General features: G+C 43.5%; 1 protein-coding gene across 2 annotated transcripts in view; it reads right to left on the bottom strand.

The window, feature by feature from the left end:
* Positions 1–25,419, bottom strand: part of bcl11ba (BCL11 transcription factor B a) — a 58,912-nt gene that overhangs the window by 22,043 nt on the left and 11,450 nt on the right. For both annotated transcript variants that reach the window (XM_066675867.1, XM_066675860.1), the window contains exon 2: positions 22,110–22,499. In XM_066675867.1, coding sequence (XP_066531964.1) covers positions 22,110–22,499 — 390 coding nt within the window. The remainder of the gene's footprint in view (positions 1–22,109; positions 22,500–25,419) is intronic.

Below are 25,419 nucleotides of genomic sequence, written 5' to 3'. Positions count from 1 at the left end.
TAAGCCCAGTGTCTAATTGGGCAGCGGGGTTTGCTTGTTTTGCTGCCATATGATGTCATGTTGTTATCTAAATAAGAGAGCTCCATAAACTGGTGCTTGCATGCCACGGATGGTGCATCCTCCGTGAACGTGCCATAAGCCTGATTCAAGCGGCATGGCAAACCAACAGATTTTTGGACAGCCTCTCCAGTCCAGCACTACCACCCACACCCCCCCTGCCCAAAAAACTCATCCTTTAGTGAGAGAGTCCAAAGTGGATTGGGCCAAGTGGGTGCATCCTCACATCACACACGCCTGGAGCCTCCTCCCTCTCTGGCTCCCTCTCCATCTCTGATGTAACAGCGCTGCACTGTGTTAGCCAAACAGAACTGGCAGCACAGGGGCTTACAGTGTATAACCTGTAGCATCCAGTAAAATATATATATATAAATAAAGTTTTCCCTCCATTTCCCATTTTACAAATAATATGGAATTTCTCTTTTAGAGTCCTACCCAGGATCTGAAATTGTCGTGTACACACTTGCTGAGCTACAGAACCGTTCGCTGACAGTGGGAATTGTCTGGGCAGCGTCGGAATGAGCTGACCCCCGAAATCAGGCGCTTTCCTCCCTGATTGCTTGTGGACTCCTCCATGCGTCCGTGAGCTGAGGCGAGGATGACTCCCGCAGAAGAGTAAAAATGAGGTTTTTCGGTCGAGGCTGGGCCACCTTATTTACCCAGCAGTCAGCTGTAAGAGTAACGGATGCCGGGGCGCAGAGGAAATATGAGAGAGAGAGAGAGAGAGAGAGAGAGAGAGAGAGAGAGAGAGAGAGAGAGAAACAGCAAGAGAGAGTCAATAAAAAAGAACAGATTGAGAGAGAAAGCAGGCAATAGGAAAAACGCAGGGAAAGAGAGAGTGAGTGTGAGTGTGTGTGTGTGTGTGTGTGTGTGTGTAAGAACAAGACAAAAAAACCAAGGGAGGGGAAGATATAGAGATAAAGATAGGGTTTTATAGACTAGTGGAATAAAGAACAGACACAGAGAGAAAGAGAGTGAGAGAGAGAGAGAGTCCAGTGATGTCAACATCCTATAAATATTCAGCCTCCTCGTTCAGCCTCCTGGTGGCATTATTACCTTTGAAGGACTCTTCATTACTATCAAACAGAGAGCAGAGCGGTGGGCAGAGGGGCTGAGGGGGGGAAACAGCCACAGTCAGAGAGCAACAAGAGCACCATACACCACCAGGCTGTGTGTGTGTGTGTGTGTCATCTTATTGGTATTTGTTCCTTTGAACTGGTCTGAGGACAGAGCACAACAAAGGAGGTGGAGGTGGAGGAGTAGAGGAGGGTGGAGTTGACTGTATCAAATGTTCTTGACCTTACACTCCTAAATGAATCTTGGATCACGGCTCTGGGTCCTGAGGGACAACTTCTCAGTGACACAGACACCAAATCTTTTTTATGCATAAGCTTTGCAGAGATTTCACAAAACCCCTTTCACCCCCTTTCACCTCCAGCCACAATGTCCACCCCAGTAGCCTGGTCTCTCACACTTATATTAGCATTTTCCACTTAGCATAGCATACTGAATGTCTGCTGGATCTGGGTTCAGACAAAAACACATATAAACAAAAGAAAGTAGAGGCATGTATTGTTTTGGCAGTGGTGAGTAATATTTATTTACCTGAGGTTCCTTACTAAATCCTGTAGAGGGCAGCAGTGAGTACTGTTTGTTTATTTGAGTTTAACAGGTTGTTAATCGTAATTATTTCTATGTCGATTCATCTTACGCCAAACTTCGTGGACGGAGCACGTATCTGAGAAGCGGGAGCTGGGATACTCCAGGACCAAGGTTGGGAAACACTGGGCTATAGCTGTGCATTCTGGCCCAGGTTTAACTGTTTATACTGTGGAGGCAGAGCAAGGCTGTGGCCTGGATGAACAGATCCAGACCAGAGATGTGGTGGGGGGTGGGGGGAACGACTAGGGGGGGGCAACACTGTCCCAAACGGCCCTTTTAAGGCTCTGATTACACACAAGCTGCAACTGATGGACTACACAGAGACAAGGGACAGCTGAGGCTGTTGGACACACACACACACACACACACACACAGTACACAAGGTGCTTCCTATCATCAAGCACTCACTAGTGTGAAAGGCTCCCTTTAACAAGCACCTGTAAAATGTAATCAGCCGTACCAAATGCAGCCCATAATGGTGCCAGCCATTGTGCCCCGGTCCATTCGCTTCTTCAGCCTGGCCGGAAAGCGCCGGAAATATAACGCTAATTACACAATCACTCGATTTCCTTCGCATTCCCGTGCACTCGGGGTGCATATATTTAGAGCAAAACAAGCAAAACCGAAGGCTTTTTATAGGCTGTGTGGAAAAAATATACAAAATAAAGTTTAGTGGGGCAGGTGGGAGGGGGTAGCCGTAATTACTGAACAAAACACAGAGCTTACTTTTCCAACAGGTTTTTTGTTTTTTGTGTGTGTGTTTGTTTGGTTTTTCATCACTATTTTGGACAAACACCATGTCCTACTTGAAGAAGTCCAATCGGCTTGGTCTTCAATCATTAGAAAAAACAATAAGCACAATTGAATTTATGTAAACAAAGCCCTCGATTGGTCAAAATGAAGACAACATCTCTTAATGGTGTGGTCATGACATCAAACAGAAAGGGCCCGTGTTTTACATTTTTCTCCGAATTTCGTTTGAAGTCTGTATTGTTTTTATGTCTGTTTACAAGATGGCTGACAATTTTCATGAGTTATATTAAAGATAACATCCACTATTTGCTGTGAATGTGTGATTTCTGAAGCGCAAAGTCGCCTTAGAACAGAATTGCATTAGTTTTAATGAAATGCATTCGTTTTTGTGACATCACAAAGACAGGTTGATGGGCTTTCGCCGCATTTTCTCTCGGACGATCATAACAAATGGTTTTAAAACAACAAATGAGATCGCAAGAGTACGGCACTCTCCTTCTGTTTAATTCTCAGGCGAAAAAAACAAATACGGGCCAAGACAGAAAAAAAAAAGTCTTGAAGAAAGGGGAAGCTTGAAAGAAGGAAAAAAAAAAGTGCAGCAGAAAGCAGTGCTGGAAAAAGCATGTCAGAAGCTGTAAACGGAGGAGAGGGTGGTAGTAGTGGGGGGTATGGCATTCACACAGTACGCCTGTCTCCAGTTTAAGTGAAAGCAGGCCCTCTCCTATAACCAGTCCAATCTGTTTTCATTTGCAAGAAACAGAGCTGTTCCAGCACCAGCCCTCCGCAAGCCCCCGAATTCAACTGAGGAAAGACTTCAAAACTCCACCACTGCTCCGTCTGCTCCCGAGAGGCACGGCAACACCAGCACTTTACCTTTACATTGGTGCCGTCGGTTCTACATTAAGACGTGACCTGAGATGCTGTATCACATTAATAAAAGGTGATTAAGGTGTTGTGTCTCCGACATCATTAGGAACAAGTCCATCTACAACAGCAGGAGAGCCATGTGCCAGCACGAGACTTACTCTGATGCTCTGCTGCTTTGAGCTCTTTTTTTAAATCAGCGTAAAATACTGTGTAACACTAGAAAACTTAAAGGTAAACACACTGAAAAGTTTAAACTGGGTCTGAGCTCAGATGCCAGGAGGCGGAGAGTGTGTTGGGGGTGCTGGGAGGAGGACAGAAAGAAAGAGAGAGAGAAAAGACAATGCAAAGAAGTGGAAAACCTCGCCACCGACAAAGAGCAAGCAACGTTTCCTGGCATTGCCTCACTGGAGAACGGACTTCAGAAAATTGCATAAGCAAAGCTATTCATTTCGTTTGAGTGGATTTACATCAGTGGCTGGGTGCAGAGTGGTGGCGGGGGCTCTTACTCTCACACTCTCTCGCTCTCTCGCTCTCTGATAGCCTTGTCGCTAAGCTAACACAGTCCAGAGAGCCTTGGCAGAGGACGGAGGATCGCCGAGACAAAAACCGTGCAGGGATAAAGACAGACAAAAGACATTGTTTTAAATGAAAGCACAATGATTCATTCCGTTTTTAACCTGCATCGACCGGAAATTAAACAGAGGCGACGGCGGGCGAGCTCATTCTAAGGGTTCGTCTGCGTACTTCGCTGTCTATTATCCCTGAGGTGGGTTATTGATCTTTCGCTGATCCCTGCGAGTTCCTCCAAGGTTTCCATGCAGAAGGAGAGGCCGGGAGGGTCCTGGGAGTGCAGGGGTGGAGGGATAGAAGCATGGAGGGAGGGATAAGTGAGGGGGTCTGTGTGAGTGAATTAATTACACGTGCATTTTTGGATGGAGTATACCATAATGAGCCCCAGCTGGGCCAGGCATCCAACTCCCCTTTAAATGTAACTATAAAAAGCTGGGCATTCACTATCCCCTCCACAAAGAGAAGTGGGCACTATAAAAGGTCCGTCTGATGTGTGGCGCAGAAACATGGGCACAGGAGACATGGCAGCCAAGAGGGCAAGAGAAACTTTTTTTTTTCCCTCTCCTAAGGCTGGCAGACACTGTATTGTACTGGATGGGAATGACTTGCTGGGGTCAAGCTGACTGGTCAGTTGCCTTTGAAGCGTAGGCCTCATGAGCAGTGGTGGACTTGTGTGCGTTCCTACTCATTTAACTGAGCCAAGGAGCTGCTGGAAAAGTCTGGAATGCAATCTACAAAAGTGGATTTATATATAAAACCATGATGATCTGTGTTTGTCTGTGATGGACATTTTAGCACCAACCTAAACTGGACCATTGCGACTGGAGGTCTTATTTGAATATCGTCAGCTTCTTCGATATCGGCACCGTGATACTGTGATGAACGATTGATATATCGTGCAACCCTACAACCTTAATACAAGGCTTGTTTATATAATCACCTTAAAGAGCGGGAGACAGAGACCCGAGACAGCAATCCTCCTCTCAGCTATCGCCTCCTGGTTTGACTGAAAGGCATCCTAATCATTTCACACCTCTGGATCTAATGCAGTTTACTGGTATCGCTATCATCCTCCGACGTAGACCAGCTCCACTTTTTTCTCTGTTTCAGCGCCACTGATTAGCTTTAATGATGCTCATTTGGCCTCTGATTCTTATCTGATTTCTGGGCTCGTGTGAGAAGGGATGCTTGGTCCAGCAGCCAGCCTCTCAGCCACTAAAAACAGGAGTCTGGCAGGATTAGAGAGTGAGAGAGAGAGAGCTCTGAAGCCACCAATTAGACTGGGCCGGTGCACTGGCCTCCATTTAATTTAATTTCTCATGCTACCTCTCACTTTCGAATTAGGCAGATGGCCAAAGTTCCGCCAGCAGCAAAAGCCCGAATGGCATCTCTTTTAACAACAAGAGGTCCACAGACTGTGGACTGAGTGCCATCTCCAGCCATCGCCTCCAATTCCGCTACAAACAGAGAACCTCACCTTCACAGAACATAAAAATACAGTGTAAACAGGTTCTCTTTTCTGCAATATTTTTGGTTCCCCAACAATTTTGATGGACACTTTGACAAATATGAGTTTTTGCTTATGCTTTTACTAGGACTTCCATAAAATACCGCTGCCAAAAAGAGTCCTCTCCACAAAGAACCGCTTCTTATCGTCTTAGGATTTTCAAAAACCAATCACGATTCGTAATGTCTAAACATGTACGTGGCAAAGAAACATACAGAAATCGAGGGAGAGGGTGGATTAAGAGCATGGGTGGCCTAATCTAGCTCTCACTGCCCTAATGCCGTCACATCAGGAATGAAAACTCTCACCTAATTAACGGCTGGAGAGGGTGAACTGAACAAAAACAACGAGACCAACCTGCAATTTTCTCAAAGACATGTCTTTCATCTCCTGTTTCGCCTTCAACCAGTGCCAGCTACATTAACACCTTTCCATACAGGCAACAGGGGTGCCATCTTAAAATAACAATCCTCCCCTGCTCCCTGCTCAGGACCTGTTGGAGATTTCGCTGGATTAGAAGGCAGGATTCTCCTCTGGCTTTTTGCGAGAGCCCAACAGTGCTTTCATTTTTTATTTTTTTCCCAATGTTTTTGATCCGACGGCTCCCTTTTGGCTGAGATCCAGCATTGTTTACAGCTAAAAGGTCCTTTAGCTATCAAATGAATTAGCGTGCCAGTGGGCTGTTGTGGCCTTCCAACAGGTTGCAACAAGGGCTGCTTCTGTTGCTGAAATAACATTATCAAACACACGCAGCTTTCACTTAATGCTTTCTTATGTAACAGCTAAAACATAATCATAAAAAAGGTCTGATTGATTTTTTTTAAGGCAGAGAACCCTCCTTATGTCATGCTTTTCCAGGCTCAGATCAATAGGAGCAGTGCACTGCGGTGATTACATTTGCTCGGGGTGAATACTTCAGTGTGTTCGGCGAGAGCGGCGTGTTTTGATAAAGCTGCGTCTTGAGTAAATGCTCGGCCTAAACCCATGATGAGAAACTCAATCTGCTTCTTAGCGAAAGCAGACGCAAACTCGCGATTTACTGCAACTACTGAGCGCTGAGTACACGATAAACAGAAAAATAACACCACGGTGGCTGGCATATTGTCCCATGATGGGAAAAACAGGGTCTCGGCGAAAGGCGGGATGGGGGAAGGGGTTTGAAAATGATCTTAGTCTCTGATAAAAAGCAGACTTCAATAATGCACAGAAATGGTTAACACTTTCTACTGAAGTCAAAACGTAGGGAAAGTGACTGAATTATGATCCAATTTTTTTTGGGGGGGAAAAAAGTGTACAATTCCTTTTTAACAACGTGGGCCTGTAATATGTAGGTGTAAGTGAACAATACCTCTGAAGATGAGCCTGCAGTTAAAGGTGTTACGCCAAAGCTGGGAGTCTTTTCTCAGATGATCGACCAATGCCAGCTAGTGATCCCTCTCTTCATCCTGTGCTTTGATAGAGCACTTTCTCCAAACTCCACAGACGTGAGCAATTACTACGGGAGGAACGTGATTACAAAGCTGTTGTACACGCAGCGGCCTGGCATTCGCTTACTTTACACAAGATCTGGGGTTATTATATTCATTTAGCTCCATTTGTTCTGCTATACAACTGTCAGTTAGCAACTACATAGTGATTGCGCGGTACTATGCATTTCACATAGTGATTATATTCACATTAAAGGTCTGTACTGACAGATTCCGTCCGTGTCCTGTTTCTTTCAAAACCAAAATAAAATGACAAGGCCTGTTTTTTCTGCCTGCGCACCAACGTTTGACTTTATAGCCATTTCTAATCTTCATATCACCTCCACATTCTACTCACATACTCACAGAATCAAACGTGCTTGGATTAAAAGTTTGGAAGTTGTGCTGTTGACGGGATTTCCCCACTTTATTCAATGAGTTATGACTGAAATAGTTGAATTCAGGTATGCGCTTGTTAGCAACAGCGATAGCGTCAACTTTAAGGGGTTAAAAGAAGAGGGAGAGAGAGAGAGGCAGTGACCACAGAGGACAAATATCAATATTCCTGCCTGTGTCGAGGCTTTAATTCTCTGGAGTGGTGGCTGGGTCTGGGCAGAGCTGTCTGGGGTTTGTGCAGCAGCCGTTAGCATGTGAAATTGGGCAGCCTTAAACCCCCCTAAACAAGAGGATCAACACGCATTCGTCAAGCTGCATCGCCCTCCAGCACACGCCAGTGCTCACACAATCTCCGACACACTTCCCACCTTCGTCGCTAACAAACAAACCCTCCGTCGCTTGTAATTGGGCTTTAATACCTCAGCTAACCGTGTCCCCCCCACCTCCACCACCTCACCTACCCCTCTCTAGCGCCACTGCAAACTTCGCATTGGCCCTTAATCCTCCTGGACTAACAGAGTGAAAAATGAGCTCGGGCTAAGTGGTGATTTCTCTCGCTAAATAGCGACGCCCCCTGTTTTGCTCCCTTTCTCTTTTTTAGGGGGGAATACTCCAGGCTTGAGAGGGCTCCATTAGACAGTTTGGATTTAAAGCGTGCTGAGATGGACTAATTCCTTCAGCCGCGGCATGTCAAAAAAGCTCAAAAAACAAGGGAAAAAAAGAGGCGACCCAAGAGAGCTGCAAGGAACCTGCACTAACCTGGTAATCCCATCCTGTCCACTGCTTTCGACACGAGCGCCATTGTCTGCGGCTCCGATCCACCCTCGCCAAAGCTGCTTTAGCGTGAGGTATAGAGGCCCCAGCGCCTGGGCTTTAGGGCCCCTGCCGGAGGGGGCTTACAATGTGCTTTCCTTCTCCCCCGCTTTACAAATTCAAATCTTTCATGCTCGCTAGAGTAGCGCTTGGAGAGAAAAAAAAAACAGTGTCAGGCCGATGGAGCTACTGTAACGACATGCAAAAGCCGAACCGCGAAGGTGCCGCGGCTCTGAAAAGAAGGCCTGCCTTCAGACCGGAAAAGGGAAAGGCGAGCTTTTGGCAGGACCGCATAAAGAAAATAAAATAAAAAAATAGGACTGTGTCATTTCTGGAGAAGTGGTTTCAGTTCTGGAACCTTAAGAGGATTTAAAATGGAGAGTTACCTTGGATAATTCTGTAAAAGCGCAGTGGAGCGGTTGGTGAGTGTCTACATCCCTGACAATAAGAGAGTTCGGAAAGAGGGGGGAAGGAAACACGATCAGTGAGAAGGGAGAAGGGCGAAAGCCGAAAGCCACGGGCGTGAGAGAAGCACCGGCGTTCACCATCCAAATCGGCGACAAGTTTATTCTCTGCCTGCGGTGGAGGGAGGCTGAAAGGCCGTCAGAGACACACACACACACACACACACACACAGCGTTTGATGTCTCAATGTGGGACGCGTTAAACTCTCACCGCTTCAGAAAATGAGCTTAGCAACTTTACAGTAAAGAGACGTGTTGCACTTTGAACACACTCCCGAGTGCACAGTAAATCTGTGGCTTTGTGCGATTCTCTTTATTACAAAATAAAAGTCTTCTAACAACACGTTTGCTTAAGAAATCTTATTAAATAAAGCAAATATTTCCAGATTCGGTTTGTTTTATGTGCAGTGGAGTGGGCCCTAAGGTCTACGTTGATTTAAACACTGACCTCAACAAGTTTAAACAGGTAATAATTCAAATTTAGGGGAATTGATGACACTGACCACATTAAGGCCTTTGAACAAGGGTCAGGGTTATTATTATTTTTATTTAAATAAATAGCCCCATCTCTTTCATTGAAGCTGATGTTTATTGAGTCATATCTCATAAGAGGATTGTACACAGATGTGTTGAGTTCAGTATCTTTAACAGACTGAACAGCATTAAAGAAAACGTCTGTAATTTACGCTTGAGTACGATTCACTTCCTCAAACTACTAGGGCATTGGAAATGGTGCCCTCAGACATTTTGAGCCCACTGTCATGTCATGGATGTTGTATTGAGTGCACGGTTCATGGTGAAATGACCGATAGAAATAGTCCAAAATCTCACACGAACAAACATTAAAGGTAAAAATATTCACTTGTTACTGAGCTAGCACCTTTCAGAGCTGTTTCAATCAGTGGCATGCATTCTCTCTCTTTCTCTCTCACACACACTCTCACACACACACACTCTGAAGCTCCTCACAAGAGACAAAAATGAACTCCCCAGCACGGTTTTCAGGGACCTGTAGTCACGTCAACACGTTCTACCTCGCGCTATTTGCCATCATCTCTCTTTGACAAATTAAAGACCGAAGCGGGTCGAGATGCAGTGCATTAATCCAGAGGACACCGCTGAGATCCGTTCACTAACAGCCCAAAGAAAACACCCTCGCTCTGCCTTCCCTCGGCTCTTCTGAAAGGTGCGATGTGAATTGGCTTATAGATTAGACGTGATTAGATCGTCTTTAAAGGTTTAAAGGTGGTGTGTGTGTTTTTTTTCCTCTGCAATTATCACGACGGTGATGACACACATGTCTGCGTTTAAAAGCAGCCGAGCTGAAGCCCTGCCAGACGCTGTCATGCGCTCACACTCCAGCGCTCATGTGCTCAGCGTCTGTGAGCTCCAGACCAGCTCTTTGTTTTGGAAGCCGCCCCAGAATCTTCACGCTGGTAAAAGTTCTGTGTTTAATTCTGTCGTTATACTGAAACGACCAGGAGACCGCCGGGTTTATGAAGAAAAAAATGGTGAGAGAGAAGAGATACACACACACAGACACTGCTTTTGCTCGTATGGGCACACACACACACACACACACACACACAGAGTAGTGTGTGATGCTTTTGCCAAACCACAAGTGAGGGGCCAAAATTCCATAGGCAAACGCTTGAACTCAGCAGGGTCTTTACAAAGGAGGAAAAATATCACTGGAAAAAAAAGGCAGCATCAGTTTAAAGGTGAACAAATTGAAGAATTAAGAATTAAGGCAATCCCCTTAAGACGCCTGATTTATGCCCTTAAAGCTAAGCATAAGTGTGCACTTGAAAGCCACCATGTGTCAATGAGGAGGACAATCCAAATAGAACAAACAAATGTGTAAATTAATAATATACAAGAAGAAGAAGAAGTAGGAGACGAAGAAGCAGTACACGATGAGAAGAAGAAAAAAGAAAACAGATAAAACATAGTACTGTATGTATATTTAAAATGGAAGAAAACAAAGAAAGAAAAGAAGACAAAGATGAAGAAGAAAGAGAATCTAAAAACATATAAGAAGACGTGATGAAATCAAAGAAAAACAAAGAGGAATAAGACAGTGTGGAAGTATGCGAAGGTGAGAAACAGATTGAAAAATGGAGAAAGAAAAAAGAAAGGGAAAGAGTGTGGAAGAAAAACACATGCTATAAAAGAGGAGGAAGAAAGACCTGAACGGTCTGAAAAGACGCCTCATTGTGTTCGTCGAGCTCTGAATGAAATCAGGTAAACAATGGCTGTGTCTGTGATTGAGGGGGATTTTATTCTTTATTCACGGCGGTGATTACTGTATATAATCCTTTTCTGATATCTAACACCAGTTACTGAATCTATCTTAGAGAACACAGAGGAGGAGCGGCAAAAAAAATAAAAGATAAAAACACAAATACACAAAACGTGCCATCTTTTCTTTCTCCAGCTCCATCCAGCTCTCTCTCTCTCTCCCCTCCTCTCTCGCTCCTTATGACCCCCTCCCTGACACAACCCACCCCCCCTCCACCCCACCACCACCTCAACAACCGCCACCAATCACAGCCCTGACGCCAGGACATCAATTCTCGCAAGTCTCAGAAAATTACCATGCATGAATGCAAAAAAGCCTGATCAGGAGTAATTAACACGGCTTCATATGCAAATTTTATTAATGCAGAACTACAAAGTCATTATGCAAATGCAACTTTCGTCAAGCCTCTTGACAAATATTCAGAGCTCCAGCCAGAGAACAGGTTTTTCTCCGTCTCTCTCTCTCTCTCTCTCTCTCTCTCTCTCTCTCTCTCTCTCTCTCTCTCTCTCTCTCTCTCGGCACAGAGAATGTATAACAAGAACGTTAAGTTATTTTAAACTTGGGGATTTTTTTTCCTTTTTTTTATTTTCTTATGGAACTTTAAATCTGAGCGGTAAGGCGATGATGATGGCCAGGCATCAGCAATTAAAAAGCTGGCTCTTGGTAATGACTGTTTGGCTTTGGAGCGAGGTAATGAACCTGTAATTCTGGGGAAAGTGTGGGGGGCTGGAGCGGGGGGGAGGTAGAAGGGGGGGTTGGGAAGAGGGAGGGGGGAGGGGGGTTGAAGATATGAATATGCATGAGGCTCCCTGCCTTTGATGATTAAAGAAAATTTTAATATTTAAATGAGTGCATGCAAAGTGATTAACTGAAAAAAGCAACGAGGCAAAAATCTGAAAAGGATTTGAAGATGCTAAGAAGTACATAGATGCAGCTTTCGCTTTTTACGCTCTATTAATGACTAAAACTGTTTAGCACTGCCTGCCTCTCTCTCTCTCTCTCTCTCTCTCTCTCTCTCTCTCTCTCTCTCTCTCTCTCTCTCTTTTCCCACATTCTCTTTCCTTGCTCTTCCTTCTGCTGCTGGACACAGCCCAAGAGCGAAGGCTTTGGAAAGCATTTTGAAGCCTGGAGTAAAGGTAGCACTGTGCTGAATTTCAGAGTAGCTGTGGATTAAGCACACAGGAGGGAGAAATTAAACTATGTTCTCACCAAAGGGAACTTGTGTAGTGATGTGTAAGGCCATCTAATCTCTGCAGGAGGATGTCTTAGCGCAGGCTGGAGAGCCAAGGCTGTGCAATCAGATGCCGATTAGCAGACATGTCACTTAAAACAGCCGCTCCGCCATGTTTACACATTTTCACAGGCTTAAACACAGCACACATGGAAATATAATCTGTGGAATCGTGTATAGAGAGAAAATGTAGTGAACAGACCAATGTCAAATAGCTACATCTGAGTTCTTCTGTATCTTCAGGTTTCTCAGGTTTCAGCGCCGTATATATATATATATATATATATATATATATATACATTTTTTGTTGTGTAGAAGGGTGTGATAGAGAGAGCAAGAGAGGGATGAGAAAAGAAGGAGAAATAAGGTGAGGGAAAAGAGAAGAAACATGAAAAAAGTAAGAAGAGAGAGAGAGAAGAGTAAGAATTAGTAAAGCTAGCGGTTGAGAGTTAGCGATAGTGTACATTGTGAAAAGCTATAGGTCTAAAACGAGAGGAGGGCAGGGTGTGATAGAGAGAGCAAGAGAGAGATGAGAAAAGAAGGAGAAATAAGGTGAGGTAAAAGAGAAGAAACATGAAAAAAGTAAGAAGAGAGAGAGAAGAGTAAGAATTAATAAAGCTAGTGGTTGAGAGTTAGCGATAGTGTACATAGTGAACAGCTATAGGTTTAAAACGAGAGGGGGGCGGGGTGTGAGAGAGGTAAAGAGAGGTAGAACAAGCAAGAATAGGAAAGAAAGAAGGAAAGAGAAGAGAAAAACGGATAACTAGACAAAAGTGGGCAATTACCACATCAAAACGGGCCGCTCGGTCCCGGCTCTCCTGGCTTTATTGAGACAACAAAAAAACAAGACGACCAGCAGGAATAATGGCTCTAAAAGAGCACATTAAATCAAACGCACATTCACCTCGCCACGTAATCTCCTCGCATCGATTCTGGCGTGGCCCCAGCACCGGGCCGTCCCCCCACCAGGCCTTTGTGAATTTTAATTGGAAAAAGGCATGTGTGTCATATTATGGAAACATGTTTTCAATATCGTGCCCGTGCCCGCACTGCATCATTATTTATTGAAGAGACCTCTGAGCGAAACGTGTTGCATCTACACACACACACACACACACACAAACTCTCAATATCGCTCAACTCAGACATCCTCCACTCAGACACAGGGGTAAGATCTCACTGATCATGTTTCTGTACCAGCAGCAGTGCATCTTTATTTGTGTTTATGCGTTTTCATATATTTTCAAGGCAAAATAAATCACGAAAACTAGGGACCACCCTCAGCATAAGCATTGAGGTAATGTCAGGTTAAACTATGCATAGATGAGGTTTATTAGTAATTTACATATAGACACACACATATATATCTTTAAAACCAAATTTCCTTCAAGTTTTGCATACCTAAGTGTGTTTACACTCTGTTTTCAGAGCACTAACTGTGTACTAAATGCCTAAAACCTACTCTGTGTTTACAGGGCTCTGTACGCTACACTCAGCATGGTGCCTTTGCAAATATTTCATTAAGGAGAACAGAGAAGTGACTCAAAGCAAAATAAGAGGAAAATACTACAGAGACGGAATGCAGTGAGCAAAGTGAAATATATTGCTGTTATTATTTGTTACTGGGAACGTTCTACAAACAAATCCTGCTTTAAAAAACACTCATAATTACGTGTTCAGGACTTGTTACTATACAAAAGAGATTAGAGATTATACACTCAGCTTCAAACAAGCTTTGTATGGACTGTATTAATTACTGTAATGGTTTAATATGAAATAATATAAGGGTGTAACGATATGGCAGCTGTGTGCTAATGAAGATAACTGATATTTATCGTGTAAACATCGGTGTGTAGATAAACAACTAAAGGCAGCATTTAAACAGAACCCAACAAATACATCATCACTGACTTGAAACAAAGATCAAATCTAAACACCTGTGTAATGCAGGCTGTATTTTATTTGGTCTTGATATTGGGTGTAATTATGTGGTAAAATTGAGTTGTGAGGTTTGGCTATGACCGGGAACACTGTGAATAAGACGCTTTAATAAGTAAAGGATAAAGACGGTTGAATTGAGACATGATTCAGTTAGCTTATTATCTCCAGTGGGTTTATTAGAGCTAACTAGCAGTGCTTAGGGCCGCCGGTGGTGATGATGCTGCCCTGGTCTGAGAGAGCGAGAGTGAGAGAGGCTGGGAGTTTGAGGCGAAGCTGTTAGGGGAGCACTGAGCGTGTTTGAGGTAAATATCTTTATAAATATAGCATGTCTCATGAAATATTCACCACAGCGATCTGGAGAGCCAAGGGTCAGAAATAACTCCCCCCTGTCGCTGCACTTGTTAGACGTGTAAAGCTCTGTGAGCCAGCCAAGCTGGGGTGAGTACTGGGGGGGGAGAGAGAGAGAGAGAGAGAGAGAGAGAGAGAGAAACATTGCAAAACTGACAGGAACAAGGCCCCAGCTCACCAAACTACAGCTTCACTGATGTTACCACGTGGTTCCTAAGGTGCTAGGGTGAAAGTCTCTCTCTCTCTCTCTCTCTCTCTCTCTCTCTATCTCTCTCTCTCTCTCTCTCTCTGTGTGTGTGTGTGTGTGTGTGTGTGTGTGTGTACCCAAACTCTGGGAACATCTTGCTTGATTTTTAAAGCTTTTTCGTTTAGCCGCGATGATTTTATTTCCACCATTTTGAATCAGACAACTCCACTTTCCTTCTGTCTGGCACATCAGTTAGCATCAAATTTGTTGCTGTCCAGAAACGGCTCGTCGTGGTCTGCTGTTTCTCCTAAAAAGGAACAATAGCTTTTACCTGACGTCTCAAGCGCAGGCCTCAACTTACTTCAAGGAACTCAACATCAACAAAATGTACAGAATCAATCAGACCAATTCTCTGTGAAATATGCACTGTTCATTGGCGAGCATTTGTCTTTAAAACACAATGTTTTTGAGAGCTGACTGCAAATGCACCGATGCATAACAAGATCAGTGCATAAAGTGACCAACAGAGAGCACAATATTCAGCCGTTGTTCTGTGGAAGTTTACACCACTGAACATTAGCAGCAGATGAAGAGGACTAACTTCAGCAGAAGACTCTAATTTTGGAAACAAACCTGTCCTGAAATAGCACTCACTCTCACTGTGTGATGCAATGTTATGAGCTGTGTTCCTTCCTATATGATGTTAGAGCACATGAGCATGACTTTCAGAGCGCTTTCGGATTCTTGTCTTAAGTCAAGCGCATTTTCAAAGCTACGTTTCAAAGCTAAGAAATGGTTTTCATTTTTATTTGCAGTCTGTGTCAAACCTAGTTCCCGTTTTGACATCACGATATGCGAAGGACGGTTTCCTGTCTTCAAAACAGCACTGTACAAAATGTCGGGTAGGTCAAGTCATAATAAAACACCTTCTCTTCTATTGACACTCATTCAGAGACAAGCTGAAATCTGCACCTCATACAAGGCCTCTCCAATTTACTTAAGTGTTATGATGAAACATTAGTAATACAGTGCTTTTGGTTTTTACCATCAGTAACTGGTGGTACAAATACTTAAATATAATAAAAAATAATAATAATAAAAACTACACCAGATCAAATCACAGCAATTTGATTCCACCTTCAGCTGCTGTGTGTATATCCAAAATAATCTTTATCGAACCATAAATACACTGTAAAAAATTTCTTGTAAATTTTACAGTAAAATACTAGCAGCAGAGTTCCCAGCCATTTACCGTATTTTTACAGGAACACTACTGTATTTCAAATTTACAGCATATTACTGTAATTGAATAATACAATAATTTACTGTAAATACTGCGATTTACAGTAAAATACTGGCAGCAGAGTTCCCAGCCTTTTACCGTATTTTTACAGGAACACTACTGTATTTCAAATTTACAGCATATTACTATAATTGAATAATACAATAATTTACTGTAAATACTGCGATTTACCGTAAAATACTGGCAGCAGAGTTCCCAGCCATTTACCGTATTTTTACAGGAACACTACTGTATTTCAAATTTACAGCATATTACTGTAATTGAGTATTACAATAAAATACTGTAGCAGACTTGCTGTAAATTTACAGCAATTTTTTACAGTGTAACTATGAGTTTATAGCCAGCGACAACAGGGCAGTCATGGTCACAGTTTACCCAAGATTCAATGCGTTTTCAAGGCTGTACAGCTTTCATCCATGTATTAATTCTTATTTAAGTCAAGAATTCTGCTTCACCACTTCATTCAACACGTTAGACTTTCTTATTGGTAAACACATGTAATTCTACATCACAGCATCCGACCAAGCAATAGCTTAGAATCTTCACTTTCGACAGCGATAACTGGGACTTCCAAGGGTTTAAAACAATCCCACAGACACTAAAATGACCGAAACACATCAAACACAACACTGCCGTAATGAATGGCTTTCATAATGAGCCATAAATGCATTAAATCAATTTCAAATCAAAACTGTTTACGTCCCTCGTCATATTAATAATGATTCATCATTTCATTTCCTTTAATAAAATACACTTCTTGTCGGGCCAACGTCTCCCATCAGAATGTAATGACTTTTGCCCAGCTTCTAAAACATCTTCGGATTTTCGATTACATCACTGTGCACCAGCATGTGAGGGAAATATCAATAATTAATAATATCACGTTCCACCACCCCCTCCCAACACCACTTCCATGGAGAGAGAGAGAATACTCAGCTAGAACCTCACTAACTAATGAGCTTGACGTGGAGGAGCCATGAATTCTGGTTCCCACAGTCTTTAAAATATGTGTATACTCCTTTATTATGGATTTATTAATAAGGCACAGTAGCTAATGGGTAATATCCAAGCCATCGTTACTGTGTGACTGAGACTAATCACCACAGCTTTAACCTGACTACACGAGACAAACACACACACATGACCAAAGACGTCCCCTTTTCGTCCCCAGCAGCTACTCCTCTAGCCCACGGCTATGTGCAATGTCATATTTTATTTAATTAGGGCTATTAAATATAATTAAATTTAGCTGGAACTTAAGGCGGCTAAGTGGCAATACAATGCGGTGGTGAGGCAGCCTGTGTCCTGCTGATATTTAGGTGAGAAATATTGGACTCAACCCTCGAGTGGTTCCTCTTCACTGGCTGGCCCATATTCTCACAGATAACATTGACTATTCCCACACACACACTAATAAACGTACCGAGGAAATTATCTAAGAGTGGCTTGGAGTAATTGCTGCATATCTTTCTTCATTAAGGGTAGTTTTCCCTGGTTATGGGGGGGCTTCGAGATCAAAGGTTTTGTTTAGTTATCATTTTGTGTACCCTCGGAAAAAAGAAACCTGGCTTTTATACAGGACTTATTAACCTTATCTTAGCTAATGCTACCATTCAGACTGTTTGTCTTTGTCCCTTTTAACTCATTAAAACCAAGCCCCAGAGCAGTCTGGGTAAATACATATTCACACTGGTGCTGCGTTGTTTTATCGTTATATAAAAACCAACTATGCCTCATGCAGATCTGTGGAAGTGTGTCACATATATACACAGACCCTCTATCCTGCTATATCCTGATACCCGTCCCAAACTAGAGCAACCAACCAAAAAGGAGCATCTGAGGATGGGTTGTCAGAACAGGTAGAGTGTGATATTGTTAATCACCTCTTTAAATATGTACGCTAACACCAGGGATGTGATGCAGATACATTTATGTGTGTTTATAAATGTTTATAAGGCTAACACTGTTAGCAACGCAGTTACACTAAGTCCAGTGTGGCTACGTGTCCTTTCCAGACACTGGAATATATCAGCTTCAAATGGATTTTAAGGCTAAGCATTGCTTTAGTAAACAAGAAAACACCTGATGATACTGATCTGATTACAGCATCATGGTATGTTTGTGCACTAAATACAATGAAAAGCTCTTTCTGTCGCACTGCCTTTGAGTCATAGGTAAATGAGCCTCGATTGGAAAAGCAGCCTGTGGTCAGTTATTACTTATAGCTTTAACATGAATGGAAAAAGCCTATAAAGCCAAAGACTGGATGTAAATATATAATCAGATGCTTTGTGTTATTTGAAATCATAGAAAAAACTAATTCAAAACAATGTTGTTGCAGCAAAGCTTCCATTTATGGACTGGGGAAAGGATGGTTGGCATTTTTCTATTCGTTTATCGAATATAATCAATGTACTCAATATATAACTGCAGCGGGTTCTTTCACCACTCCATGCAGAGTGATATTACAAATTCACTTCCTGCTCACGAAGACTGGTGTGGTGTGTGTGTGTGTGTGCAGGTGGGTGTGTGTAGGTCATGATGTGATACAGGTTGACATGTGTGAATGAAGCGGTGGAGTTTAACGCCTGTCAAAACACTGCTTGTGTGTCAGAGGCAGAAAGAGACAGAAAAGATCAAACTCACTCACAAACAAATACTCTCTCGCTCTCTTTCTCTCTTTCTCTCTCTCTCTCTCTCTCTCTCTCTCTCTCTCTCTCTCTCTCTGTCCATCCATCCGTCTATCTCTCTTCTTCTCTCTCACTGTCCCTCTCTCTACACTTTTCACTCCTTTCTCTTTCTCTGAATCCCTCACTCTTGCATTTTGAACCCTTGTCTCTCTCTTTCTCTCTCTCTCTCTCTCTCTCTCTCTCTCTCTCTCTCTCTCTCTTTCTCTCTCTCTCTCTCTCTCTCTCACACACACACACACACACACATTTCTCTGTTTGAAGTTGACAGATGGATATATTAAAAAGAAAAAAAAACAAATTTATGAAAAATGATCTGTGCTCTGAGAGTATGAACAGCTCTGCTGTATTCAGGGTAAAGAGTGTGTGTATGTGGGGGGTGGGGGGGGTTGGGGGTTGGTGGGGGTTGAGTGTTTTTCAGCGTGTCATTTTCTATTTCACGTGGAGAACAAATGGGTGCGGAAAGGTTTAGCATAAAAGAATACTTTAACCTGCTGGGAGGCAATTATGAATACAAGGCGGCCCGCGCATGTTTAGCTGCACGCCCGAGCTGACATTCAAGCTTCTTAATCATTTTCGGAGGACATTTCATCTGTGCCTTTATTCTCGCAGCCTGCGAATTCTCTCCCTCTCCAAACCCCAACTAATGAAAGGAGTAAAATTTACTCGCACTAACTGCAATATGATTTAGGGAAGGCAAATGTTCATCTTTCATTTCAATAAGCCATTATTCAAATGGAGAAGTTTAAATAAGATTAAAAATTATCTCCCCCCCCCCACTTCAAACCACAGCTTATTAGGAAAGCAGTTTAAAATAGGATTTGATTTATTACAAAAGTAATTTCAAAATCGAGGATGACTGAATGACTTGGCATGTCTGTAAAAATAGATTTTGTGATATGTGAGTATTGTATATTGAATTTAGATTATTTTGATGTTCTGGGACACGACGAGCAAAAGAAAGCATTCACTGGAATTAGAAAAAAATGCCTACTATTTTTGATTTTGTTTGTAGATAGTTTGCTATGTAATTGCTAAATATGTAGCATACCGTTTGTAGCACTTACAAAATATGTACACATTAAATCCTATTACATGTTATTTATTTATGTAAAAATACATATGCACAGTCTTAAAAAGGGCTACGGTAAAAGCAGTAGTTTTGTTATTAACGTTATTAATGTAAACACTTATGTGTTTTATATAGCATCACTGTTAGCACAACTGATGTCAGCTGCTATGGTGCTAAATAAATAAATAAATAGACACAATATAAATAAACACAAAGAAATCATCAGTGGCGCCTAATTAAGTTTTAAAAACTGTGTGTGTGTTTTTTCACTTGATATTGAGCACTAACTCTTTCTTTAAACATCAACAAAACTGTGGTAAAACTGTGGAAGCTAATGCTAACATAATAACTAGCATGTTCCCACCTTCACAAATACACCACTAAATACACGTGTCTCTGCGCCAAAATAAAAGCAAAAGTGACTGTATTTGGACGTCTGCTGCGGTGTAAATGTCCACGGCGAGGAACCGGTGAGACACGTTTGGCTTCGCTAAGCAACTTCTGAATGATAACACTTCAGTGGTATGTAGTGAGACACTTTGAAATGTGAGATGAACCTTTTCATCATATTCGGTCATTAGCGCTGTCAGGGTCTCTCACTCTTGCTCTCTCTCTCCGTGTGTGTGTGTGTGTGGTGGGGCTCGGCCGGACTGGGCGGCCATGTGTAATTTAACTTCTTCCTGATGATGAAGGCCGTTTAAATGTGTGCCACCGAATAAATTGTCTTTGATGTCGCGAGGATCCTCCACAAACAAGGAACGTGGAAAAGAAAGAAAAAAAATAGACGTTATTAAAACCCAGTGTCGTAAGCCCTCTCCCCCACGCTAACTTTGTCCAAGCCGGAATATTACTTTATGAGGCCCATTTCCCAAGATCCCTCTGGCTGCTTTGTGAGGGACTTGACTGTGCTGTTTTTTGCGAGATAACTAAGAGAGAGAGAGAGAGAGAGAGAGAGAGAGAGAGAGAGAGAGAGAGGGAGCTCTCCCCCTGCAGCTGGACCCAGCTAAACTGCCTCTTTACCCCTATTCAATAGCAAACTGGCTCTTTTAATCCTACTCTTCTCTCTCTCTCTCTCTCTCTCCCCCCCCCACCCTCTCATTTTGAGTATTTGAATTTTAATGAGCTTTTCACCTTTTAAGCAGATGGCTCAGGCTGGATTTCTCCATGAAAAGTAGGGTGAGTTCTCTCTGTCACGTTTTTGCACAATTTGTTTCAACTACCACAGTCCTTCAGGGGGTTTTGGGAGGCTTTGACTGGCTAATGTGATGTTTCACTCGGCGCGGCACAGGCTCCCCTAATGAAATCAGCTGAAGGAAAAACAATCTCTCTCGAGGCTCGCAGATGAGCGGTATCACAATCACTACAGGATGCCCACAGTCCTACGGAGGGAAATGAGTGTGTCTCTCTTTGTCTGAAGCTGGGTGTGCGCATGTGTGCCGGTGCTGGGACCTCGTGGCAGGGGGAGAGGTGTAAAATAATGAGGTTTAAAGAGACGGCTTGCTGAAAAATCTCATTTCTGTAATTTCCCCCTTTACTGCCTTGAAACATTACTTCTTTGTATCCGCTAGCGCAATGAGGCTAAGCTAGCTACAGGTACAGGAAGTTAACACTCCTAATAAATAGGTCAGATGTGAGCCTGAATCCTCACACACTTGTCACAAGTATCTAATGGCCATAGAATCGAACCTTACTGCAAAAGTACCTCTATAGACACAGCAGGTGTTGGGTCCTTTAAAGTTCACTCTGAAACTACAAAGCTAAGCTTGCTAAAGGAACACTAGGTTAGGTAGGATTTGCTAGTTTTGCCTCTGGGCTCCCCCTACAGTTCCAGAGCTGTCCTGAAATCAAGGGGGAGGGGAGGGGAGGGAGAGGGGAATTACCTCTCTCTACCAAAAGTTACACAGAGCAGTTTCTGCAGTGCTGAGCCCAGAGCAGCAACAACAAAGGCTGTATTCCTATTTACAGGTCAGAGAAGCATCACAATGGTTTTAAAACTGTAATTTTACGGTACACTACCTAGCGTTGCTTTAACAAGCAAAGGAAGCCAATATTCCTCATCAGCATTATACAGTCTGCAGGCCAGCACTGTCCTACACCTCAAATGGACTTGTTTATAGGGTTTATGTGGAACACTGATGGAACAAAACTCACATTTTAGGAGCTACTCAGTTGATGTTTGGTGCGTGAAGTGTGCTTCTTTAGTTCTGTTCTGCTAAAGGCTATGTACGCTAACAGGTAGAGGAGGGTAATACTGCTAATAAGCATTGTGCTTCACATCTAAATCCTCTGTTAGCTGTTAAATAACCTCAAACAGACTTGCTCATGTGGTGTGTGACACTGGAATTCATACAAAATTCATGTTTCAAAATAGTTGCTGCTACCCGTTTTAGCGCCTCAACCTATTTCTCGCTCTTGCTCTTTTTTTTTCTTTCTTTCTTTCTTTCTTTCTTTTTTTCTTGGGGGAGAAGAAATATGGGACCTACCTGGCAGGCCGCTCTCTTGCTTGGGGCAAATTCCTTTCAGAGGCGTCAACAGTCTCTCATCTTCCTCCTCGGGTGTCACCTGGATTCCGATTTCGACCGGTTCCACCACCTTCCTGAGCTCGGCGCGGGGTGGCGAGGGGCTGCTGCGGTCCACCGTTTTGTCGTAGCAGCCGTGGTTGGCCGTCAGACCCTGGCACTGTTTCTTCTTGTGCTCGATGAAGAGCAGGATGTCCCCCAGGGGGAAGGTCTCCTGGCACTGGCCGCAGGTCAGCAGGTCGTGGTCCCCCAGACCGGGGGGCAGCGAGCCAGCCAGGCTGGGCTCCAGCAGCGTGTGGGGGTGTGGGGGCAGCTCGGCCACGGGCATTCCCGCATCCACATGCTCAGCGTCCGCTACGGGGGGGCACACACACACACACACAGCAGAGTTAGTGGACGCTGTCCTAAATAACTCAACACAAACAATGCATAGCATTGATTGATTGATCACAGTGTAAAAATATATTATAAACTCTTATAACGATTTGATACATATTTATGATCTTTAAAGGTTCTATTAACTCATTTTAAAGCAACTCAATCTCTCAATGATTTTCTATAGTGTAGTTTATCATTAACTGCTTTTGCCCTTGATTTAACCCTTTGAGTCATGAGTCAAGTACTCAAGCCGAGGCCGCAGTCTAACAATATCCAACCCCTTAAGAAAACCACTGACAATACTTAATGTACACTCAACAGACACATAACAGCATGCGCTACACAGAAGCCAGGGATCATAGAAAATAAAGAACTGATACAGTTTCATTCAGTTATTATTAACAGCATTGAAAAGCCACCTTCGGATCAATACGCCACCCTGCGCTGACACTCTGTGGTTCAGTTATGGACACGAAAGCTCATTATTCAGCACCTACTGTGTGTCTTTTGAACTACTTTGAAGCTCTGAAGTTACAAGAGTGAGGAAGTTTGTCCCACATACGAGTCCCCTAGAAGGGGTTAAAACCAGGACATCTTAGCAACTCGCGGTCAACTGAAATAAAACATAAATTATGTGAAACTCGAGACGTAATCATACATTTTCCCGGGTTCAGGAGCGGTTCGAACAGCGTGCAGTTATTCGGCAGCTTGTTAAAACCAAGTAAAGCAATGCCCCAGACCACTTTTACAATTCACCTCCGTCCCATGACAGTCGCTCTAAACTGGGAGAGTGGAGAATAAAAAGGGACTCCCCACTTAATCATCCGCCGGCCACACACACAGCATTGCTCTCTCTCTCCGGCATGTTCCGTCCTGCTCTGGGCAAACTCCCGATAAACATCCATATGTGGGGCCAGGACCCAACCGCACTGTTATTAATACACAATACACAGTCTGTGTAGCCAAGGGAGGAGGAGGGGGGGGGGGTGGTCTATGACAGACAGTGAAAAGAGAACAGAGAACGTAAAGTGAGACAGAGGGAGAAAAAAATGAGAATGAGAAAATGGGTGAGGGGCATGTTTGAGGCAGGAAATATTTGTCCTCTCGCACGCACCTAAAAGTGCAGGTATCTAAACGGTCCTCTACAAGGAAACAAAAAGAGGGCTTTGATTTTGGTGCAGCTTTAATGTGCTGCATGTGCCTTTCCTAGTTTTGCGCACTGCTGTTTATTTACAATGACACTTTCATATGCAAAACATATCGAGTATCAAGTATCGTGATGTTAGGGTGCAGCGATATATCGCCCAGCCTTTGCGCTGAGCTTCGTAAAACCTTAATAAACTTCTTCACACTTGCGTAACTCATTCAAGTGGTTGTAGGGTTGAACGATACGACGGTAGTCTACCGCATTGTGATCATTTCTTACGATACTTTTCTACTGTGGATATCGTCAGTGCTTAAAGAACAGTCACTGACAACACGCCGGTTCTAGCTGATTTCAGTGCAGCTCACTGCCCCACTCCCCGTCTTCTCCTCTAACCTTTCAAAGCTGCGTAAGACTAAATATCGCGATGCAAAACCATGATATCCTATCTTCACCATATCGCCCCTTCTCTGTCCTAAAAAACACTTTAGCCACAAGAGAGCGTGAAGCTGAGCGGATATATGAGCGGCTGCTGTGGCCTCCAGATAAAACAGAGGAGGAGCCTGAAACCACAAACTCGCCGGACACCCTCACAGCCTCCATTTTGAAACAGCAGCCGACACCTAGAAGCACTGGGCCACAGCAGGGCCTTTGTAGTCACGGGCCCTCTATGGCCCCCTTTTTTTTTTTTCTTGTATCAAAGGCAGTGGAGGCCCTCGACGAAGCCCCCCCCCCAGAGACCCTCGCAAAGACAGGCCGTGTTGATGTTACATGTGACAGCTTATCCTTGTGCCATACTAATCACACGATCTAGACAAACACCTCTCCGGCTGCCACTTTACACTCTTCGGCTTCCTGTCACCGCTTTCAAGCTCAACTCTGCGCTGCATGATTTGGGCTAAACCAGAAAAAAAAAAGAAAAAGCGAAAGAAAGAAAAAAGTACCACAGCAGCGACGTGAGCTATGAAGCCGGCGAGCAGGTGGGGGACCTTTGATGCGCACAAGAATCTGAGAAAAGAGGAGGGAGGGGGGGATGTGGAGAAATTAGCAAACTGTCAGAGACTACAGACATTAGCGAGGGCTTTTTTTAGTCTTTAGAACTAAAACCTCCTTGCTGCGGAGTAATGCGGACAGCGCACACAAGCCTGTGGTACTTCACTGTACAACCGTAGCCCCATGGTTCGGTGCATGATGCCACCACCTGGAGTGTATCGTAGCTCTGAACGTGGACACAGCCCAGGTGCTGGAGTGTGAGGCAACGACGCTGTGATAAGAAGCAATCACTCATAGTCCTGAGACATGTGCTTTTCCAAAACACACACTCAGAGCAAAGGGACGACTGTGTGCACTACGTAACACAGGTAGAGTGTTTACATCTCCCTCAGGATGTGCCTCACCACTAATTTTGGATGATAAATTACGAGCAGCCTGCACATCCATCTGCAATTTGTCTGTGCCCCAAATTATGAATGCGGACAGATTTGTAACGTCAGATGCACAGCTCGGAAATCCCAAGAACTCCACCCTTCACTGAGGCGCCTCATAAAGCTGCAAAATACATATATATTTATCATTACAACATTAATAACTAGATATGACTTACTTATACTGTAACCAGTTTTAAACGACGTTCTACACAATTAAACAATTATTAATAACCATCAAACACACCAAAGTCTGCTCCAAAATCCCAATCAGCTGATCATTTATTTTTATTTGTGCTTGATATCCTCGCAGCTTTCTGTCATAAAT

The sequence above is a fragment of the Hoplias malabaricus genome, chromosome 1 (assembly GCF_029633855.1).
Source record: "Hoplias malabaricus isolate fHopMal1 chromosome 1, fHopMal1.hap1, whole genome shotgun sequence".
NCBI lineage: Eukaryota > Metazoa > Chordata > Actinopteri > Characiformes > Erythrinidae > Hoplias > Hoplias malabaricus.
This window is presented reverse-complemented; position numbering and strand designations above follow the sequence as displayed.